The following is a 23,855-nucleotide window of genomic DNA, read 5'->3' as shown; positions in this document are numbered from 1 at the left end:
CCATCACCTCATAACTGAACCTAAGGATGACAAGTAAGCACAATTTACTTCACTTTACTATTTTACTAGATTTTTTTTCTGAAGTTCTCAATAACAAACTTAAACTTAGGGGTGCCGTGAAAACAATACTCTAAGGCGCCGTGATTCAAAAAGTTTGGGAATCACTGGGTTACGCAAAAAAAGAAAAAAGAAAAAGGACTAGCCTTTAATTGAAAGTCAGGGATTTAAATAGCCGCAGCAGGTGTTTTTTTTCCGACAAGTGATGCAGAAGAGCACTTAGGTTATTTTTTTCATTTTTTTAAGTGGTCCCATCAAATTTGGGGTACATGAAAATGGGTACTAGCATATTTTTAAGTCCCTAAAGTCAGTTTTTTTAAATTCTGCATTTGTGCACCTGCCGCTATAATTCTATTCTAGAAAACACCTGCCGCATACTTGCAGAATAGCCCTGAACCTATTTCCCTATTGTTTAACAATTTTTTCCCATTTTTTTTTGCACCCCAAGTTTTTTATTAATTTTTTGGGGTGTCCCTATTTTTTTTTTAAAACTTTTTTTGACACAGTTCTTTTTTAAATGTCAATCTCAGGGGTGCAGGCTATTTTTATTAAGCCTGCACCCCTAAACCCCAATTCTGCACTTTTTTTCGACACCTATTCAATGGTGAAAAGTTATCACCGTTTTTTATCAAAGACTTTTCAAAACTGCGATAAGTCTTTGAAATTGAATACGGTGTAAAACTAAAACAAGTGATATTAACGCAAAAACGTTAAAAAGTGCGATATTAACGCAAAAAACGATGTTACCGCACTCATATTGAATACCCCTATAAGCATTAGTGTTTTTTTTTGTTTTTTTTTAGAAAAAGCAAACTTTTTTACTGATTAATGGCAACAATCTGATATAATTATTAATGAATTGCTCAATTGAAAATGCCATCAGTTAGGTGAAATGCGTGTCTTGACGGGAGCCTCCGGTGTGCAGGGGGAGATTCTCTCCGGAACATACCACCTCCACAACATACCAAAGTATCAGGTATTCTTTATCTTTCATGACTGTCTGTCTGCACCGCCTCATTTACTGTTCCCTCTGCGCTGTCTTGCTATATCAGTGGGTGACAGCGTACACTGCAGATCAACTTTTTCTCCCTCTCTCTTCCTTCTGGTGCAGCATGGATGTTGGTGATCGCTCACCAGATATTCACTGAGAGATCTCTCTCACAAACCAGGCAGCAGCATTAATTGACACCACTGCCTCATCTCTATTATCTGGTAATATCGTCTCAGTCACTCTCATTGTCCCACTGCCCCACCAGTAAGCCTGCACTGATACATCAGACTCACAGTGGGTATAGGGGGAGAACAGTAGATGTCAGTAACTGTGTTATACCCTTATAGTATATGTGGTGGGTCCGCTCATGCACCATTCACTACATATGTACATAGGACACAGCAGCCAAATATCCTCTTACTAACAGAGAGTGGTAATTTTTTCACTTTCTTTACTACTTATACCTGATAAAATATAATACATGTATAGTCTATGTCCTCTCTCATCTCAGTCTGCATTTGTTGTACTATGTTAATTGGAGGTGTATTCTCTGCCCTCATATATATATGTATGAAGAATTCTTGAGAAATCACGCAGACTCGTGCATATTTATTATATAGGTTTCTAATCAGCACCTGCGCTAGATATATAGATATATATATAGATATATATAGATATATAGATATATATATAGATATATAGATATATATAGATAGATATATATATATATATAGATATATATATATATATATATATATATATATATAGATATATATAGATATATATATATATATAGATATATATATATATATATATAGATATATAGATATATAGATATATATATATATATATATATATAACCATACAGAGTGTCCGCACTTGCAGCACCAGAATCAACTTGGGGGTGCTCAATTAAGGACAAAACAGCCCATGAAATATAAAAAATGAGAAGAATTGGCACTCACCAGGTAGCTGACAAGAAAATTGGTTTTTAATTACCCATCTTGAGGGAGAAAGTGCATAGAGCCATAAAGTGCAATAGTCATAGTCTACGTTTCGGTCCTATGTAGGACCTTCTTCAGAACATCACAGCAGACATGTTTCAGCTTGAAAACCAAAGACAGACTAAATACCACCACCACTAGCTGACATATATACCCACTTCCATTAGGTGGAACTCCACCCACGCAAAACACAATGTATGCTGGGACATAGTCACTGCATATTATAAACAACTAAACAAACATATCCCAGTCGACACTAAGATGATTTCCTTATTAGCAATGAGTCCCACCGCCCATAGAGCGTCGAGAACAACTTCCACATGGAATTAAACAACAGATATAAGAGAAAGAAAACGGCGCTATTACCGGAAGTTCCATGCGTTCCACAGCAGTGGGACGCATACCTACAACCGGAAGTCGCGCACAAATCATTGTCGGGAGTTAGTCAGCGCTATAGTTACAAATAGCGCTGACATTCTCATGGGGCTGTCATTATAATAGTGTCAGAGTGCCCAAAATGGGATCAACGTCATCTGCACATTCAGCAGCAAAAGTTTATTGCTCTAATGCCTTCAATGGCACATAAGGACCCAAACAATAGAGGGCATGCAGCACAACATATCTCAACAACACCCCCTGCTGGTCTGGAGGATAATACAACTACACACCACAGGGAATAAATGTTCAAAAGTGGGTTCTCATTTAAAAAAATATTATTAGCAATGCGTTGGTGTAGGTATATATGTCAGCATAAAACCAAACATTGAAAAAAATATATATTACAAAAATAATAATCAACAATAAAAAGTCATATATAAAGAAATGACCCTAAACAACATTAAATAAGGAAAAGGAAAAATAGGGACTCCCATAAATATATAGAAGCCCTCATTACAAAATACCATCATTACAAAAAACAACATCATTTCAAAAAAACATTAAGTGGATTGGATTCATTAAGTCCCTTTGGAACTAGAGTGTCTAACTCAAAAATCCATCTTGCTTCACGTTTACGTAAGGCAACATCCCGGTCACCACCTCTTCTCAAAGCAGGGATATGATCTATCATCATGCATTTCATACTAGACACTGAGTGCCCAAGTTGTAGAAAATGTAGTGCCACAGGTTTATCTGTTCTCTGTGTCTCTATCGCCATTCTGATGGATGAGCGATGATTCGCCATCCGTTCTCTGAAGGGTCTCTTCGTCATCCCGACATAATACAACCCACATGGGCAAACTAGGATGTAAATAATAAAGTCCATAAGACAATGTAATTTGTGTTTTATTTTTATCCTTCTGCCATTGTGCGGATGAACGAAAGTAGCTCCAGTCAATAAAGACCGACAAGTTGTACAGTCTGGACATCTGAAACATCCCATCTTCCGATTGTGCAGCCAAGTGTTCGTTTTTACTTCTGGTGTCATAGTTGGTCGCATTAAAAGATTACGAAGATTGGGACCACGTCGATAGGCACAAACCGGCGGCTTCTTGCCCAATGCTCCTAATTCACGATCTGACGTGATTATGGGCCAATGTTTACAAATAACTTTATTGGCATGATTAGAAGTTGCATCAAAGGTGCTTGTAAATAGCATCCTTGTCGGGTCCAATCTGGAATTTTCTGTCAGACCTGTCTGTGAGTGCCGTGTTCTTGCCTTAGATAAACATCTACGTAAAGTCATGTCTGAATAACCTCGTTCCAAAAATCGCTGGGTCATCCCCGCAATTTGTGTTTCTGCTTGGGAAACTGAGGAATTGTTCCTAAAGATACGTAAGTATTGAGAAATTGGTAGACTTTCTTTTAATTGACTTGGATGTTGACTCGTAGAGTAAAGTAAGGTATTGCGATCAGTGTCCTTCCTATAAAGGGTGGTGCCGAGAGTGTTGCCATCACGATATATCGTGACATCCAGAAAATTGATCTCACAATGATGTACTTGACTAGTAAATTTTATAGGGGAATCCAATTCATTCAACAAATTGACCATGTCCATAAATTGAGCCTCAGAGTCCAACCAAATCAAAAACAAATCATCAATGTAACGCTTGTAAAATAAAAATTTTATTTTAATTGCGGGGATGACCCAGCGATTTTTGGAACGAGGTTATTCAGACATGACTTTACGTAGATGTTTATCTAAGGCAAGAACACGGCACTCACAGACAGGTCTGACAGAAAATTCCAGATTGGACCCGACAAGGATGCTATTTACAAGCACCTTTGATGCAACTTCTAATCATGCCAATAAAGTTATTTGTAAACATTGGCCCATAATCACGTCAGATCGTGAATTAGGAGCATTGGGCAAGAAGCCGCCGGTTTGTGCCTATCGACGTGGTCCCAATCTTCGTAATCTTTTAATGCGACCAACTATGACACCAGAAGTAAAAACGAACACTTGGCTGCACAATCGGAAGATGGGATGTTTCAGATGTCCAGACTGTACAACTTGTCGGTCTTTATTGACTGGAGCTACTTTCGTTCATCCGCACAATGGCAGAAGGATAAAAATAAAACACAAATTACATTGTCTTATGGACTTTATTATTTACATCCTAGTTTGCCCATGTGGGTTGTATTATGTCGGGATGACGAAGAGACCCTTCAGAGAACGGATGGCGAATCATCGCTCATCCATCAGAATGGCGATAGAGACACAGAGAACAGATAAACCTGTGGCACTACATTTTCTACAACTTGGGCACTCAGTGTCTAGTATGAAATGCATGATGATAGATCATATCCCTGCTTTGAGAAGAGGTGGTGACCGGGATGTTGCCTTACGTAAACGTGAAGCAAGATGGATTTTTGAGTTAGACACTCTAGTTCCAAAGGGACTTAATGAATCCAATCCACTTAATGTTTTTTTGAAATGATGTTGTTTTTTGTAATGATGGTATTTTGTAATGAGGGCTTCTATATATTTATGGGAGTCCCTATTTTTCCTTTTCCTTATTTAATGTTGTTTAGGGTCATTTCTTTATATATGACTTTTTATTGTTGATTATTATTTTTGTAATATATATTTTTTTCAATGTTTGGTTTTATGCTGACATATATACCTACACCAACGCATTGCTAATAATATTTTTTTAAATGAGAACCCACTTTTGAACATTTATTCCCTGTGGTGTGTAGTTGTATTATCCTCCAGACCAGCAGGGGGTGTTGTTGAGATATGTTGTGCTGCATGCCCTCTATTGTTTGGGTCCTTATGTGCCATTGAAGGCATTAGAGCAATAAACTTTTGCTGCTGAATGTGCAGATGACGTTGATCCCATTTTGGGCACTCTGACACTATTATAATGACAGCCCCATGAGAATGTCAGCGCTATTTGTAACTATAGCGCTGACTAACTCCCGACAATGATTTGTGCGCGACTTCCGGTTGTAGGTATGCGTCCCACTGCTGTGGAACGCATGGAACTTCCGGTAATAGCGCCGTTTTCTTTCTCTTATATCTGTTGTTTAATTCCATGTGGAAGTTGTTCTCGACGCTCTATGGGCGGTGGGACTCATTGCTAATAAGGAAATCATCTTAGTGTCGACTGGGATATGTTTGTTTAGTTGTTTATAATATGCAGTGACTATGTCCCAGCATACATTGTGTTTTGCGTGGGTGGAGTTCCACCTAATGGAAGTGGGTATATATGTCAGCTAGTGGTGGTGGTATTTAGTCTGTCTTTGGTTTTCAAGCTGAAACATGTCTGCTGTGATGTCCTGAAGAAGGTCCTACATAGGACCGAAACGTAGACTATGACTATTGCACTTTATGGCTCTATGCACTTTCTCCCTCAAGATGGGTAATTAAAAACCAATTTTCTTGTCAGCTACCTGGTGAGTGCCAATTCTTCTCATTTTTTATATATATATATATATATATATTTATATAGATATATAGATATATATATATATATATATAGTTTGTGATACAGTCCGGCACTCTCCCCCTTAAATCATTGCACCCGGATGCCCTCCGAATAAATCGTAGAATATGAGAAAGAAAACCAGCAGCACTCCGGGATTTGTAGAAGTCACATAAGTGTATTCAATTTTCCAACATTTCGGGGCCGTCACGCCCCTTTGTCAAGGTATACCTTGACAAAGGGGCATTACGGGCCCGAAACGTTGGAAAATTGAATACACTTATGTGACTTCTACAAGGGTCGTTACGGCCCCGAAAGGTTGGAAAATTTAATACACTTATGTGACTTCTACAAATCCCGGAGTGCCGCTGTTTTTCTTAAATATATATATATATATATATATATATAGTGGTTTTTTTTCTTTATTTATTTACAAAGCCCGATCACTGTGTCCAGCAGTGATCGGGCCAGGGGCGGCGTTCCAGCCAGGAGGAGGGGCCGGGGACAGGGAGCTGGGTAACTGGCCGGGGGAGGAGTAAGTGGGGTGCTGCCGGATATGGGTCGGGGACAGAGTAGTAGCCACCGACGATGCAGCTGCTGCCCCTAAACATTTTTTTTACAGTTGGGCGAGGTGGGCTAGCTTCCGGCTCCCCAGGGACAGAGCAGCAGCTGCGGCTGACAGGAGCCGCAGCTGCTGGTTCTGTACCTCGGATGTCACCGGCAGCCAGCGCCGGTGATGGAAGGGGTAGGGGAGCCGCCGGCTGCCCGAGAACAGAGCAGCAGCCGCGGCTGACAGTAGCCGCTGCTGCTGCTTCAGTAGTACTTATGTCACCGGCAGCTATCGCCGGTGAAGGAACGGGTGGGAGAGCCATCGGTAGAAACAGAGCAGCAGCAGCGGCTAACAAGCCGCCGCTGCTGCTTCTATAAGTGAAAGCCACGGCGGGGACAAGGAGGTAGGGATCCCGCCGGCTGCCCAGGCCGGGGACACAGCAGGGCAGCCGCGCAGGGAGGGGGGTCACGCCCGCTGCCCGATCACTGCTGGCCACAGTGATCGGGGTACACAGGGGGGTATCGAATGATGCAGAGGGACCAGAAGGTCCCTCTCACATAGGCGGCTGCGGGAAGATCAGCTTCCCGCAGCCGCACAGTAGGCATTTTGACTGGTCGTATCAGATACGACCATAGCAGGTAAAGCCCAGTCTGGTATGGTCGTATCTGATACGACTGTGCCAGGCAAGTGGTTAACTATAATTAATAAAGGTTATCTTTTATAACAGTAATTCATGTTGAAATTGTGCCCCAAAACAAAAGAGTACTTTCCTGTCCTCCTGTTCCTTATAATTATTAATTAAAAAGCTCAACTAAGATTAAATGCTTTTTGTACAATTAAGTAGTTTCATTTCACTAAACATAGCGAGATGTACAAGTATAGTAGGAAGTGGTATATTTATATTTATTTATGAACTATTGATCTACAACTGCACATAAAGCATAACAGAGACATCCCTTCTCAGCAAATCAGATCCCTGCAGTAGCTGTGCATAACCTTCCCTATAACTTGTCTAGATGGGGATTACCCAGTACACATACCTGTTCACCGTTGTTAGCTGTGGCATTCTGAGCAGTGATTGCAGAGAGAGAATCCAAAAAGGCCAAATCTGCAGTAGTATTGCTTCCGGCAGCACCATCAGCCATCAACTAGAAGAAAAATTTAGTAGATTGATTTTTCATTGCATTCGCCAATCTGACAGGCAGCCAAATAAGAAACTAGTATGGAAATGATAAGCCGATATATATGTGGGTTGGGTATGGGATGCCAGAGCTTGGGATGCCCGGCGAACAGAATCCCGACGCCAGCATCCAGACACCTGTTGGTCGGTATCCAAACTCTAGTCTGGGGGGCAGACACAAGTAAGTGGCCCAGCTTTTCTACCAGCGCATTGAAATAAGCAAAGACACGTGATAATAACCTCTGTAGGTATGGTATATATAAGGTGGGAGTGCTTTAAATGAATGTGCCATTAAATGTTGAAAATTGTTATGTCAAAGAGCTATAAACAAATACAAGTACCAGCCCAATCTGATAAAGCAGAGACCATTCTAGTGACCCCTACAAAATGCACACAGCACTCTAGTGATGGATGTACAACGCAGGAACCATTCTAGTGACCAACATACAATACAGGGACCATTCTCGTGACCGATCTACAATGCAGGGACCATTCTAGTTACTGATATGCAATATAGGGGACATTCTAGTGACCGGTATAGAATATAGGGACCATTTTCGTAACATGTATATAATACTTGGACTATTGCAGTGACTAGTATAAAATGCAGGGACCATTCCTGTAATCAGTATACAAGGAGTTTGCGAAAGTCACCCAACTATGACAGCCAGCAAGAAATGTAATTAATTTCCAATCAATGGCTGGATCCCTTTCACCTTAGCAGGTAGTGTGGGAGTAGATTGGATATAGAAGTTCAGGCAGGGATGTAGCTAGACATGCAGAAGGTGTAAAGCGCTACTCAGGAGTGGTGGTAAAGTAGGGGGTGTGTTTCTTGTTAGGTTAGTGCTGCAGCCACAAGACACTGGTGTGCTCCCCATTCACACCAATATGAAATGTACATTAAACATGGGCGTGTGTTTATGAATGGCGCAACATTAGGGATGAAGCTAGGCTTTCTCTCACCCTTCCGTCCCTGTAGATAGTAGTCATCCTTGGCTAGCTTTGATACAGCTGTCAACATTGTTAAGATTGAAAAGTGTTAGGATGAGGGAACACAACATTTTTAGTCCCATTACATTAAGATGTCAGCGCCATCTGCATTTCTTCTGTGGTTCTGGGGTATCTACACTTTTAAATGGAGCTTGCATACTCTACTGCCTCAAGACTCAATGGCTAAGTATTGTTGCCTGTACTACACTACCTCAACCCCACAGAGCTTTGTAGTGACCACCATATAATTCAGTGATCATCAGTGACCACCAGATAAAATAGCAGAAAATGCATATAATGCAGAGCTCATAGCAGGGACCGCATATAAATCAGAGCATAAGCAGGGATTACCATATAACGCAGAGAGCATCACAGGGACAGCATATAATGCAAAGTATGTCACAGTGACCTCCATATAATGCAGTGTGTCACAGTGACTGCCATATAATGCACAGAGCATTGCAATGACCTCCATATAATGCAGTGTGTCACAGTGACTGCCATATAATGCACAGAGCATTGCAATGACCTCCATATTATGCAGTGTGTCACAGTGACCTCCATATAATGCAGTGTGTCACAGTGACCTCCATAAAATGCAGTGTGTCACAGTGACCTCCATATAATGCAGTGTGTCACAGTGACTGCCATATAATGCACAGAGCATTGCAATGACCTCCATATAATGCAGTGTGTCACAGTGACCTCCATATTATGCAGTGTGTCACAGTGACCTCCATATAATGCAGTGTGTCACAGTGACCTCCATAAAATGCAGTGTGTCACAGTGACCTCCATATAATGCAGTGTGTCACAGTGACTGCCATATAATGCACAGAGCATTGCAATGACCACCATATAATGTTGAGAAAACATGGCAGCTGGGGGAGGTGATGAATGTGGTAGTAGTAGAGGGGCCTGAGTAGGGGTAGATACACACATACATACAGTCATCACATAGTCACACATACATACTGTACATGCATATAGTCACATACATGCATAGTCATCACATAGTCACACATACATACATACAGTCATCACATAGTCTCACACATACATACAGTCACACACTTGTCACATACAGTCATACATTGAGACATTAGTGTCCTCCCTCCCACTTACATTAAACTCTGCCACTGTGACTTGACTGGCTGCAACAGCAGCTCCTCCAAGTTCTCTCCCATCTATGTTGCTGCACCTCCTGGCCCCGACTTCAGAAAGTGCAGTGTAGCCCCGCCCCCTACCAGGACTCCGCCTCCAAAATTCCTCTTTTCGGTTTTTCTCAGTTCGCGATCGAAGGCATGGGGGGGGGGGGGGGCGGGGATGGGTGTGTTTCTGAGAAAAGGAGGGCACCGGGAAACTTACCACCTATCCACTATGCCCCCTTCCATAATCCAGATCTGGCTCTATATGTGTACACAAATGGAGTGGCCCAGCAGCATCCTCTGCCTGTCTCCAGTCACCAGGCATTCATGCAGCGTTCGGCTGCAGACAGATGCCGGCCCTCCAGCACTGAAATAGTACCGGCCCGGGGGGCAGATGGCACCCTGCCCCCCGGCCCGCCACTGCTAACCCTCCCCCTCTCCCTTCCCTAACCTTCCCTCCCCGATGCCTGAACCTAACCTCCCCCTACCCGCACCCTAAACCTAACCATCTTCCCTTAGTGCCTAACCCTAACCCTTCCCCTAGTGCCTAACCCTAACCCAGCTACTTATCTTCGGGATTCCGAAGGTCAGGATGCTGGCGCTGGGATTCAGACAGGTGTCTGGATTCTGGCGCCGGAATCCCCGTGGACAAGATTATGACGGCATCCCATATATAGATGTGCAATTTATTGTATGGTAAAATGTTCAAAAACATAAATAATTTGCCAGAAATCATGTATAAATATACAGGACTGTTCAGTTCTATTAACAAACAGTACATCAAAATGAATATGTTCCTGTTCGCATATTAAGGAACTGTTCACACATATTTGCTGTTAATGCAGGTTTCAGCAGATAACAACCATTTGAAGATTTTATTAGCTTTTTGACACCAATGTTAATACTGCATTTAAAATGTTATAAATCCGGCATGACGTACTTCTGAAGTTTTAATAAGTGTTACCAAAATAACAGTATAAATTGTAACCAAAATAACAGTATAAATTGGTAAAGTTGCAGTGCATGTAAAGTGTGCAGGAAACACAATAAAATTATGATTAAGAGAAGTCTAGATTGGATGTCACTTTTCTTTCATCATTAAATTTTTATTGAATATATGCAAAAACATTATAGAGGTACAGAAAAAAGAATAGGGGGAAACAAAAACATAAAATGGGGGGATAAGGGAGACAGGTCATCCACAGACATCAGTAAACAAATAAACCCAAAAAAATCTAAATATATTGATCAATCGTCTAAATCTACCATCAGAGTTTCATTTAAATTAAAGGCCGGGAAAGGGTCTGAGGAGTAGCATGTGCAGGGGGGGGCACATTTGGCCTCTGTAACATATAAATGCCATGGAAGCCACTTCATAATAGGAGAAGAAGGGGTTGTAAATTAAGGAACCTCTTTAGTCTCCATTTCAAAAATTTAATTGAGTCTTAGAAATAACTTTCGCAAATGGGGGAAGGCAAGGGGATTTCCAATGTTTGGCTATGGTGGCCCTAGCCGATACTAGAATGTGACCAAGGACATATCGGGCAGATTTAGGAACAATGGAAGGATACTAATGTAGGAGGGCTAAGGAGGAGTCTGGGGTTAAAGTAAGACCTAATAACTCATATATAAGGTGAAACACTTCCGTCCAAAAAGGGCTTAAAACAGGACATTTCCCAAAAAAAACATGGAAAAGAGCCATGAGAATAGCAGAGACACCAACAAAATTTTGAGGTCGCAGGCCGTATCTTATGGAGTTTAGAGGGAGTTAAGTACAATCTATTTAAAAGCTTTACATGCATTTCAGTATGATTGGTGCATTTAGAGAGGGAGAAGGAAGAAAGGTGAATAGATTCCCACTGTTTAAGGGTAAAAGTACGTTGGAGATCAGTCTCCCATTTAAGCTGAACTAGGGACTTATCAGTCAGATCTGGGGGGGGACGACAATAAACAATACCAATAAGATATGGTACCACGAGAAGAAGGTTTAGTCAACCTTCCTAGAACTCGATCTGGAGGTGATTGAAACACATTAGGATCAGTATACATACTATCAACCCAGTGTTTAAGTTGAAGGTAACAGAACCAGGCTAAGGAACTTAAATTAAATTTAACACAAAGGTCAGAGAATGGTAAAATGGAAGACGGGGAAAGGAAATTTGTCAGAGACCCGATACCTAGGTGCATTAAATAGGAGAAATGCAAATGGGAAAAAGATCTATCGCCTGGAGGGAAACATTCCTTGTGGGAAGGGTAAACTCAAAAATGGATTTTGTGCTTAAGATCCCAAACTCTTAGGACATAGAGGACGGCTGCGGGAACAGTGGAGGTTGTGGACGGAGCTGTCGGGGCAACCAAAGTAGGTCAGGGATAAGAAAATCTTTAACGAGAGCATGTTCCAAATCGACCCAGGGCTTAGAATGAGGGGACAGAAACCAGTCACATAATTGGGAAAGTAGGGCAGCCTCATTATATCTAATAAGATTAGAAAGGGCAAGACCCCCCTGCAGTTTCTAGTGAATCATACGATTATAAGCCATTGTGGGGAGCTTACGTTTCCACACATAAGAAAACATCATACGTCTCATCTGTTGTAGTAACGTACAGGGGATTGCATAGGGATAGCTCAAAATAGGTACATCAGTTTTGGCAACAACATCATTTTAAACGCAGCTAAGCGGCCCAACCAGGAGATCTCGTGACACATCAAAGCTGTGGCTAAGGATGTCAACTGGGTTAATAAGGGAATGTAATTAACCTTGTGAACATTTGTAATACTACAGGGGATGGAAATACCTTGATATAATAGGAAAAAATCCTTCCAAATAAAAGGAAAACGTGTCTTCAATGATTGGAGAATAGGGAAAGGGATATTGATAGGAAGAGCTTTGGTTTTGGTGGCGTTTAATTTGTAATATGAAGCAGCAATAAAGTTATCTAGAATAGTATCTAGGGAGGTCAACAAGGTCTCCAGGCTGGTTACAAACAATAAGACATCTTCTGCAAAAAGACATGGTTTATGAGAAGTATGAGGGTTGTCCAAAAAGTAATGCCTAAATGCTCATAACTCTGAAATAATAAGCAATATTTATTTGAAACTTTGTCAGTTTGTAGTTTAATATGTCTGCTAGCTATATATTTATTTTTGTGGCATGGTGGCAGACCATCAACTGCAGTGACAGCAGAGAACCGACACAAAGTCGATGCCATGATTCAGAAAGACCATTGTGTGACCATCAGAGATATCAATGATGAACTGGAATGTTCCCATGGCACTGTAAAAACACTAATCAATGATTTGGGATATCGAAAAGCGTGTGCTAAATGGGTTCCAATGAAATTAACCAGGGATCATAAGGCCCAGAGGGTGGAAGTGTGCAATGACCTTTTGACCAACTTTGAAGCCAACCCTGAGATGTTTTTCCAAAATGTCATTACAGTAGATGAGACCTGTGTATTCCTTTATGACCCAGAAACAAATGCCCAATCAAAACAATGGAAACACCCAAGTTCACCTAGGCCAAAAAAGTTTAAATCACAGCGATCCGTAAACAAAGTCATGGCCACATTCTTCTGGGATTGCAGAGGTGTTATTCTCATCGCTTACTTGGAACCAAACCAATAAATCAACAGTGATCGATACATTATTACACTCAAGAAGCTGAAAGAAGCCATCTGCAAAAAAAGGTCAACAATTCCACTGTCAAATGTCATCTTACACCACGACAATGCAAGACCTCACACTTCGATGGCAACATCTGCGGCCATTGCCAAAATGGGGTGGGCAATAACGCCACATCCACTATACATTCCTGATTTGGCCCCTTCTGACTTTTATCTATTTGGCCCTCTCAAATACTGTCTCCGGGGTCAACATTTTGAAGACATAGAGGTTGTCAAAATTGCCATACGTTCCTGGGTCAACCACCAACCACTGGATTTTTTCCAAAGTGGATTCACAGCTTGGGTTGAGAGGTGGAGAAAATGTTTGAGGGTAGATGGTGAATTTTTTGAGTAGAGTCATTCTGTTACTAAGACTTCAAAATATTTTACTGCAAATTTTAAAATCTGTATCTATAATAAAATTTGAGTTGTGAGCATTTAGGCATTACTTTTTGAACAACCCTTGTATTATAAAAAGGGAAAAGGGAATGCTGAGGACAGACAAATCATTTGGGCAAGGGGTTCAATGGCTAACACAAAGATTAACGGGGAGAGGGGGCAACCTTGTCTAGTGCCATTAGAAATTGGTAAAGGAGATGACAGGAAACCGTTGCTAAAGACACGAGCGGAAGGGCCAGCATAAAGGGCAGAAATAGAACGAATAATGTCTCCCTGGAATCCGAACTTAGATAACACCTGGCGCATGTATCCCCAATGGAGCCTACCAAAGGCTATTTCAGCGTCGAGGGAAAGGAGAAGAAATGGTGACATAGTATAGGATACCCATTCAATCAAATCGAGGACCCTGCGGGTATTATCCGGAGCCTGACGTCCCAGAACAAAGCCCACTTGGTCAGGGTGTATCAGCTGAGGAAGCAAGGGATTCAAGTGACTGGATATCAATTTAGCATACATTTTTACGTCCGTATTGAGGAGTGCAATAGTTCTTGCATTCAGAGGGGTCCTTACCAGGCTTTGGAATAGTCACAATTTGAGCTTCCACCATTTTAGCTGGAAAGGAACCAGTATGAGAAGCCTCTGTATAAAGCTGTAATAGAAGGGGGAAAGGACCTCACCAAACGTAGAATAAAAGCCATCAGGGCCAGGAGCTTTTCCCTTTGGCAGCTGCTGAATTACCAGCTGTATTTCCTCCACAGACCAAGGGGCGTTCAGAGACGCTAACCTATCCGCATCAAGGGAGGGGAGAGAGAGGCTATCTAGAAATGAAGAAATTGTACTAGTTGAGGGTTGGGGAGTGGAAGGGTCCCCATGTAGATTATACAATTTAGCTTAGTATTCCGAAAATAAGTTAGCGATATCAAGAGGATTAAGACATTTCTTACCTGAGGGAGTAATAATACATTTAATCCTATTACGTGCCTGCTTACCACGAAGTTCACGCTCAAATGAGAAGCTTTATTTCCAGCAGTATAAAACTTATGACAGAGGGGGGCAAGGGCTGAACGCATACGAAGCATGAAAAGTTTCTGCAGCTGGTGTCTTACTTCTTGGAGCTATTTCGCAAAGTCTTAGTTGGGCGGATTTGATTCTGAGACTCCAAAGACCTGAGTGTTGACTCTAAATGAGCTCTCTTTTGGATAGAAATACCGCGGAGTACTGCTTTCAAAGCACAACAGTAAGTGAAAATAGAAGTTTTCTTAGGAGAATTAGTCTGCATATATGATGTAAGGGAGTCATTAAGGGCCTTTAGAGTCTCAGGATCAGTTAATTGATATTCAGGAAAGCGCCAGGGGCATGCAAAGGGGAAATGTTGACTCATATCCCAGGTCCATAAGACAGAAGGGTGGTCAGACCATGTAATGGGAAGAATTTTAATATTCTTAGTACATTGATGGACTCTCTTATCTAAAAGAATAAGATCTATTCTAGAGTAACTATTATGGACTAAGGAGAAAAAGGTATAAATCTTTTTCATCAGAAAATAGGTGCACCAGGTGTCATACAAGTCGAACTCTGATAGCAGTTTCTTAAAAGCTAAAGAGAGGCCTAGATCCCGGGAGGAGGAGAGAGAACCGTGGGGAGAGGATCTGTCCATTTTAGGATCAAGGACTAAATTAAAATCGGCCATTAAGAGAAGTGCGCCCTGGAGAACTTTATATATTTCCTCAAAAGTTTCCCGAAGGAAAGGGACCTGACGGGAGTTGGGGGCATATAAAGAGACTAAGGTAACCAAAGTGTCTTCAATAATACCTGTAAGAATGAGAAATCTACCACTTTTATCCTCAATTTTCCGGTGTAAAATAAAAGGCGTATCCTTATGGAATAAAATGGCAACACCGTTATGTTTGGATGGGCCGTTAGCAGTACAACAAAGGGGATATCTATGGTTTTTAAAAATAGGAGGCGCAGAAAAAGAAAAATGTGTCTCCTGTAGGGCCACTATATCTGCTTTAACCGCCTCTTAATGCATCCGAATACTTGAATAAGTTTGAGGATAGATAAGCACCCTGTTTGATATGTAATTTTGTTAGGTAAGTTAAGGGTTAAAAGCTGGGGGGGTGTGGTCAGTGTTTGGTCACTTGAAGAGTATAAGCCTATGGTAGGGTTTATGGGAGGGCTTAGAGGTCATATATAAATAGCCTGGTGAGGGGAGCCATCTTCCTCTTTCCAGTTTATTCAACCAGGCTGGCTAAGTGGCATATACATTAAATTTTACCTGTCTGTCTTTCTCTTGTTTCATTCCCATGTCATTTCATCTTTACTACCACCCTCTCTGTCTCCTTTTAAGCCTCCTTTCCTGCCTTCATCGTTTTCCACTCCCCCCCCTTCCTGTCAGCACCTGTCCCTCTCTTTCCTCCCCCTCCCTTTCTGCTATCATCCTATTCGTTGTTAATTTGCCAGCCCCCCTTCCCCCCCAGCAAGTGACAGCATGCCGTCCCCGGCTTCCAACATCCCCGTCGTTTATTGGAGGCGACAGGCCCTCAACCCTGCGCCTTCCCCCCCCCCCAGCTAACCAGGGCCTCGGCCCGCTGCAGACCACGATGCCACGTCCCCCGCGAGGCCCCGCTTCCAGCCCTTGTGTGCCGGGCGCTCCCGCTGCTTCCCTACCTTACCTGGCCGCCTCTGGCAATGGCACGAGCAGCCCAGGCAGCTCCCGCTGCACACTCCCCTTCCTCAGATTACGGCCAACCCCACGCACTGCAGCGGCGGTTGGCCCCGCCCGCAGGGTCGCGGCGGCCATTTTAAGCAGTGACCAGCCTTAACATGGCGTCATGTTCAGCCCCCCCGCCCCTCCACTGCTTTGGCAGCAAGTGGGTCCCTCCGTGCGCAACCTCACCGCTGCTTCAGCCCCAGAGCCCCACCCCTTTAGTGCAGCCTCCCATGGGGGTTTTCCGCATCACCGGGGCCCTAAGCTAACCACCCAGCATATTGCCCCCCCCCCCCCGTTCCACCACTCCCATGGGTGTGCCTTTTGGGGGCATTTTGCATGCAGCACATAATGCCTGCCTCGCACTATATGTGCATGGCAGTGCATCCCGGTTGGTCCCCTTAATTCTCTGCCACCGGCCCCCCGCACACACCCCTGTTACAATTCCCCCCCCCTCCCTTATCCTGCACCCCCCACCATCCACCCCCCTCTGGTCCATTACGTCCCCCACGCTGCACTCAGGGGCCCTGATCCCCCCTTTGCCAGGGGTTCGCGGCTTGCTAGCAGGCACAGAGGCTGCCTCTGCCACATGCCCCCGCAGCCACATATTCCAAATCTTTCCGCATGATACAAACCCCACTTCCCCGCCTGCCCCATCAACCCCTTCCCTCGTACCCCTGCCGCCCGCAGCATCCCCCCCCCCCCTCCTGTGGCAGGCATTTCTGTTTCGTTGGTCTCACCAATTATTGTCTTGAGCCCCCAGGTCACAGTTTCGGAGCGTTCCAGGCGTTGAGAGCGGCAAGTTTGGTCACCGCCTAAAGGGGGGACCTGGTCTCCGTTCCAAGGGAGGGGCAAAGCCTGTGCCAATTAAGGGAGGATGGTACTGCCCCAGGTCAGGCTTTGCAGGGCGGGAATCCGCCCCTATTATTTACTATTTAGTATCCATCGGGCTGTGGCCTAAGAGCACTGCTTTCTTCTTGCCACCTATTCTAGAATTTCAATTTGATCAATAAATTCTGGCTGTGTCCTCTTAATTCCATATACATGTGTCAGTGTGTTTATTTCTAGGTTTAGAATTAAGTTAAGTTAACAAAAGGGAATAATAAAACAAATGGGTGACTTATGTAGGGAGTAAAGCACTATAACATTAAGGGAAAAAATGTTAACCATTATATAACATGAGATAATGAGAGAAAAGGGGTGCCCTAGATGTACCTGTCAAACACAATAAAAGGATAAAACAAAAAAAACCCAAGGGTAAGGAAAAAAGAACAAAAAAAGGAAGAAAAAACCCAAAAGGTCCAGTATGTTGGGCCACATTAGTTGCTGTAGGAACAAGATACGGCAACATAATTAATGCGTGGGTGGTGGGCTGATACATTCCCCATCCATGAGACCATTTATAAGATAGAACTTAGAATTCAGCACAACTTATTAAGTAAACATACTGCAATATCTTAAAATCTCAATACAACTTAAAGAGATGAAATATTACAGTAAGCAAAAACATCTAGAAGTTAGGGAAATATTTGCATTGCAAAATACATAGTTGAGAAAAACAGAGAAAGAGAACAGGAAAATCACAGTCGTAAACCAGATATATCAGACATTGAAAGTCCAGCAATAAAAAATGAATAATACTTGCGTCCGAGGATGGCAGAACACGACACCCAAGGTAGAAACACGGAGATGCTGGAATGAAGGAGCAGGAGAGAATGGTGTCCCGAGAGATGATCCAACTATCAGCAAGCAGAATCAGTGAAATAGGATAGCTGACAGAAGCTCAGTCCAAACCAACTCCGTCGTAGCCAGCAAATACTTGGAAAAACAAAACGAAGTGGAGAAACTAGGCACATCTTCATCCCACCTGGGACCAGTCAGGCTGAAGAGGGAGTCCCTGAGATGCTGAGGCAATCGAGACGGTAATGTTGCATTCAGTCAGGAGTTTGGCACCGGCTTATAGGGATGAGATGACGTAAGTGGATCCATTCTTCCGTATTAAAAGCTTAACCGGGAATCCCCAGCGATATTGTATATCATGGTCCCAGAGAGCCTTGGTAATGGGTTGGAAGGACCTGAACTTATTTATAGTATGAATTGAGAAGTCTGGGAAGAGCTGTAGGCCATCCAAGACATCCGTGTCCTCCACCAAGCGTGCGGCCCAGAGAATATCCTCCTTAATATGAAAAAATGTAGACGTAGAAGGGTGTCTCGGGGAGAGCTTCCAGAGGCAGAGCTAGGTTTAGGAAGAGGGTGAATCCGGTCAATCAGCAAATCCCGATCCCCAGCAGAAGGTAATTATTTTTTGAAAAGGGTCAGAGCATAATCCCGAAGATCGTCATTAGATACAGATTCCGGGATACCTCTGATCTTAACATTATTCCTTCTGGACCTGTCCTCCAGATCAGCAAGCTCGTCTTTGACAGTTACAAGTTCCACCAGAACTGAATTATGGGAAAGCAGAAGATCATTCAGGGAGGAGACCAGCTTCTTTTTTTTTGTTCTCTAAATGATTTGTACGATCACCAATATCTGCCACTTCAACAGTGAGTTGTCTGACGGAGGTCTGGAAATCAGAGGTGAGGTCAGAACTAAATGCTTGGAGCATCTGGTGCAACATATGAACCGTAAGCGGAGCATCATCAGAGAGATCAAATCCAGGGACAGAACTAGACGAGGTGGCAATTGAAAATGTCGACGCCACAGGAGACTTTCCAGTAGATATTGGATCAGCCGTTTTCTGAGAGGTGAATTTAATAGGAGGTGTGAGGGTGTAAAGTTTGCTTTATTTAACAGGAATGACAATCCTCTGGGGTGGAATTTGCAAGTAGTAAGAAAAGGGACTGTGGTATGAATGCACTGCGTACTAGAGCAGCAGAAGTCTCATGGGTGTGTGAAGAGAGGAGCTCATGGATGTGACAAGAAGGTAGGAGCAAAGGAAGTTATGGCAACCCTGCAGGGGAGTGCAATTGGAGGGCACTCAGTCCCCAACCTTATGAGAAGTGGTGCCTGGGAGCCTTGGGGCCATAGATGTTGTTTCAGCTGGTGAAGGGAGCAAGGCAGCCACTACACAGGCACACACACACTGCAGCTTGAAGGAGAAGTCCCAAGATGGCGGCCTCCCGCGATTCGTGTTTATTTATACCAGGCACCTTAAGGAGCGGTGCCTCCACTGAGGGTCAGGGTAATCCCGGCAAGCCAGCAGGCAGAAGAAATCAGTGGCAGCCGCGGCGGTGACGTCACGTGGTCCGCCACCGGATCTCTAAAATCGAGGCCGCAGCAGCAAGGAGGTCAGGGGTAGTGCGGACACCCGAGGGAGTGAAGGCAGTCGCGTGGGAGTCCGAAAACAGCCGCTTGGACACTTTTGAAAGGGGCCAAGGCTGGAGCTCCCTCGAGACACATCCATCCAGGCTGAGAGTTAGGCCATGTCCCCCCTGCATGTCACTTTTCATGAATTTAACTAATCAATTTTGATGGCACATATACTGTATACTGTAGGTTAACAACTCCAAACTGGATATACTAAAACAGTCTTTACATTCATTAAACAGGCAATCAAAAGAAACAGTTGTGTAATTTATACGTACTTATTTATTGAAGTAGTTGTATACTAAAGAATGATGTTGGTCCCATTCAAAATGTGGAAGAAGCAAAACAGAGGCTAAATGGTTTCTTAAAGGTGTGAAAACTCCATATTCTATAAATATTATCAGTGGAAAAATGTGTGACATAATGCCATAAGGTTGGGGTGGCGAAAGCATCGATCACGATCGTCTGGTTGACCACAGACAGTAACTCAGTCGATCGCATTGGCCTGTCCAGCAGCAGTTAGCTGCGTCCAATAAAAATCAGTGTGATTCTTATTGGCTGTTGTGGCTAGCTGAAACAGGCTCTGATGTCTGTGACAGCAATGGAGGCTGATTCTTATTGGTTGAGGCTGTAAAATTGAATAGCGTCCATTGCGCCGGTAGAGGATAGTAGGGGGTGGAAACTCGAGGTGAGAGGACAGAGCCTTGGTCAGGGACAGGAGATTCAGTAGAAGAAAACAGGCAGGGATGGTAATGGCAGGGCAGAGCAGAGCCGGGCTAAGAGGGCGCATGGGGGCAGGGCCGGCTCAAAGGCGTCAAACCCAAAAGGGGGCACAGTACTGCAACCTGGAGTGGACCGATCAAGATTGGCGGGCCTGCACTGTGGCTGGTGCTGGACTACGTGTGACGCCCACGACTGATGGCAAGGAGGGATTTGGAGTTCCTTTCTCTCAGACAGGTCAGTATTCTGTGGAGGGCTGGGGCAATTTAATGTATGTTTTATTTCTTTATGTGAGGGACAATGTTTTTTTTCCTGCGGCCCCCCCACACTGTGTTTGGGTTTTTTGCTGTGATGGCCAATGTGTGTGTTTTTTTCCTCTGGGGGCCAATGTGTGATTTCAGCAGGGCAGTAGCCACGCCCATTGCTGCGAGGTCACACCCCCTTTTTGCATCCTATGCTCCCTTTTTGTTTTCGCGTCCACGGTGCTAGCAAATGTAGGTACTCAATAAATCACTTAAGATTTTTAGCTTTAAAAGTAGATCACTGACTCCAAAAGTCTAGTAGTCAACCCTGCCATAATCTGTTCATTTACCACTATTTTTAAGACAATTCACCTCATCTTCTTTTCTAAGGTTTTAAAATAAGGGCAGATACCGGTACATTAATTAAGCCTATTCTTCTTTTGCCTCTAAATGACTAAATCAGATTTTCATACGTAAAATGAACATGTAAATTTAGTCCGGAATTGCAATGCCATTCAAGGCCGAATTCAAGCACAGCATAGGTTTGAGAGTGAGCTCTGAAGATTCCTTACATCTTGGTACAACATACATATATTACAGTGGTAGGTTCTGAACAAAGATACAGTAGGAAGACTTACCAACTGATGAATGGTTAGGAGATGGGATTATTTTACCATCCTTTGGGGAAACCACAACCACAAGGTAACAAGAAGTTAAAGTGCCTCACCTCAATGTAGTCTGTAGGTACGAGACCTCTTTGACCTTGATTGTTCTTTGCTTCTATCCATCCACCACCAACATCCTGCAAAAGATAACAGGTTCTTAAATTCAACATTCAGCACAGCTTTATGCCCAGGTTAACCAGGAGGAGGAAGGGCAAATTAGACTTAAAAGTTGAGACAATCCTTTATTAAAGATAGGATATATTTCAATCAATAACATTGGCAATATTACACTTAAATGTTTTAGTGAGTTTAATAAAGTCATGTAAATCATATTTTAAGTATATCTTCTCTAAAATTAAAAGAAAAAAAAATCTAAGCCACAGCTGTTATTGTAGGTCCCTTAGCAAAAATTATTAGCCATTTACAATCATCCTATTTTCAAATCAGTGAAATAATTGTTCATACAATAAATCATCAAGGGATTCACAGATGTAAAATAGTAGGGTAAGCCCTAACACTGGCCAATCACACCCCCATAAGAAAGCGCAGAGAAATAGAGGAAGAGGGAGAAATAAAAGAAACAAGGAAAGTCAAATACAGATAGATACAAAGAGAATATATAATTTGTCGTCCCAAGAACTGACTACTGGCCAGATGAAACTAATACAAAAAGGTTTAAGTTTCTCCCCATCTAAAGAATCTAATATCTTCAAGCTCTTCCAAGATCTGAATAAATTGTAGAAAACGCTATATTGCCTCTAAAAAACTAAATGTATCTGATGATATTGTTCAGGAAATACCCTGAATGATTTGGACCAAGAAGGGTTACTCTCCTTAGACCAATTATTGAATGAAAACTCCATGGAGATTATGTTGTTCGATGTAAATTCCCATATCGATACATCAAAGTTACCAAATTTAAAAGGAAATCACAATTTTTTCCACTTGAACATAAAAGCCCTGCTGTTAATATTTTGTACAATAAGACTCTAAGTGAATTTAAAACATTATGTCAGAAATCAGATAATAAAAATAAAAAGAAATATTACCCTATGTCATTTAAACAAAACCTTTCTAAAAAGGAAAGATTGGCACTAATGCAGTTTAAAGATAATAATGCTCTTGTAATTAGGCCTGCTGATAAGGGGGGGTGGGATCATTATTCAAGAAAAAACCGACTATATTCTCGACGCAAAAAGACAGCTATTTGATAAGAAAAATTATACCTTACTATCAGGACATCCCACCATACCCAATCGGACAGATTTTATAAATATGTTCGATTTAGCAAAAACTGGGAATGCAATATTGGAGGATACCTATTACCCCGATATTTTATCACTTCCTTAAAATTCACAAAGCACTAGTTTCACCCCCCGGGCATCCTATAATTTCTGGTATTGGTTCACTCACTTCTAATTTATAACATTTTGTAGATGCACACTTACAAAGTCATGTCGCAAATCTAAAATCTCATATTAAAGATACCAAACATATATTACAAAAAATTTCTGAGGTGCACTGGACAAAGGGATGGGGATTTCTTACCCTTGATGTCCAGGCATTATATACGAATATTCCACATCAAGCAGGTATAGAAGCAGTAAAATATTACTTAGAAACTGGTGTGAGCCTAACGGAGCGACGTGACTTTGTATTGGTAGCAATAATGTTTATTCTCACTCACAATTATTTTCTTTTTGATAACAATTATTATTTACAAGCACTGGGGACGGCTATGGGGACCAGGTTCGCGAGTTTCGTGAATCCACCTTGAACAACAACTCATATGGACTGGCCCATATAGAGATAACCTGTCCTCTATGGCCGGTTTATTGATGATTTGTTTATAATTTGGGATGGGGGATCTACACGAGCACAGGAGTTTGTTAAATATTTAAACACTAACACGTTTAATATTTCTTTTACTCATACACTCACTTATGACTCTACATTTTTTGGATATCGCATTCTCAGTTCAAGATAATATTATTGTTCCATCAAATTAAGTAAAACCTGTGGGTGTGAATAATTACTTGCACTATCAAAGTGGGCATGATAGACTGTGGATAAAGAATATTCCAAAAAAATCAAAGCCGAAACTGTGCCATAGATGAAGATTTCTTACACCAAATGGAAGAGAGGATTACACACTTTAGAAGGAGAAGTTATCCAGAACAATTACTAAAGAATGCTAAACAATATGCAAAGTCCATCAACAGATTAGATCTCCTTAAAAATAGAAATAAAAAATAAATAATTATATAAATAAAGATGAAAACTATGATAAAGATATCTCAGAACCAGTGACCTTTATATCCAGGTTTAATATTAGATGAGGAACAATTAAAAAGATTG

At 42.3% G+C, this 23,855-nt stretch overlaps 1 protein-coding gene across 3 annotated transcripts in view; it reads right to left on the bottom strand.

Annotated features, from left to right (window-relative positions):
- The window catches only part of SNX9 (sorting nexin 9), a 225,173-nt gene that overhangs the window by 116,432 nt on the left and 84,886 nt on the right, over positions 1-23,855 (bottom strand). For all 3 annotated transcript variants that reach the window (XM_088457395.1, XM_088457396.1, XM_088457397.1), the window contains exons 3-4: positions 21,560-21,634; positions 7,512-7,619 (exon numbers count right to left, since the gene is read on the bottom strand). In XM_088457395.1, the coding sequence (XP_088313521.1) occupies positions 7,512-7,619; positions 21,560-21,634 (183 nt within the window). The remainder of the gene's footprint in view (positions 1-7,511; positions 7,620-21,559; positions 21,635-23,855) is intronic.

The sequence above is a fragment of the Taudactylus pleione genome, unplaced genomic scaffold (genome assembly GCF_031769625.1).
Source record: "Taudactylus pleione unplaced genomic scaffold, aTauple2 ptg000760l, whole genome shotgun sequence".
Classification (NCBI taxonomy): domain Eukaryota; kingdom Metazoa; phylum Chordata; class Amphibia; order Anura; family Myobatrachidae; genus Taudactylus; species Taudactylus pleione.
Note: the sequence above shows the minus strand (reverse complement) of the source record. Positions and strands in the feature narration are given on the sequence as shown.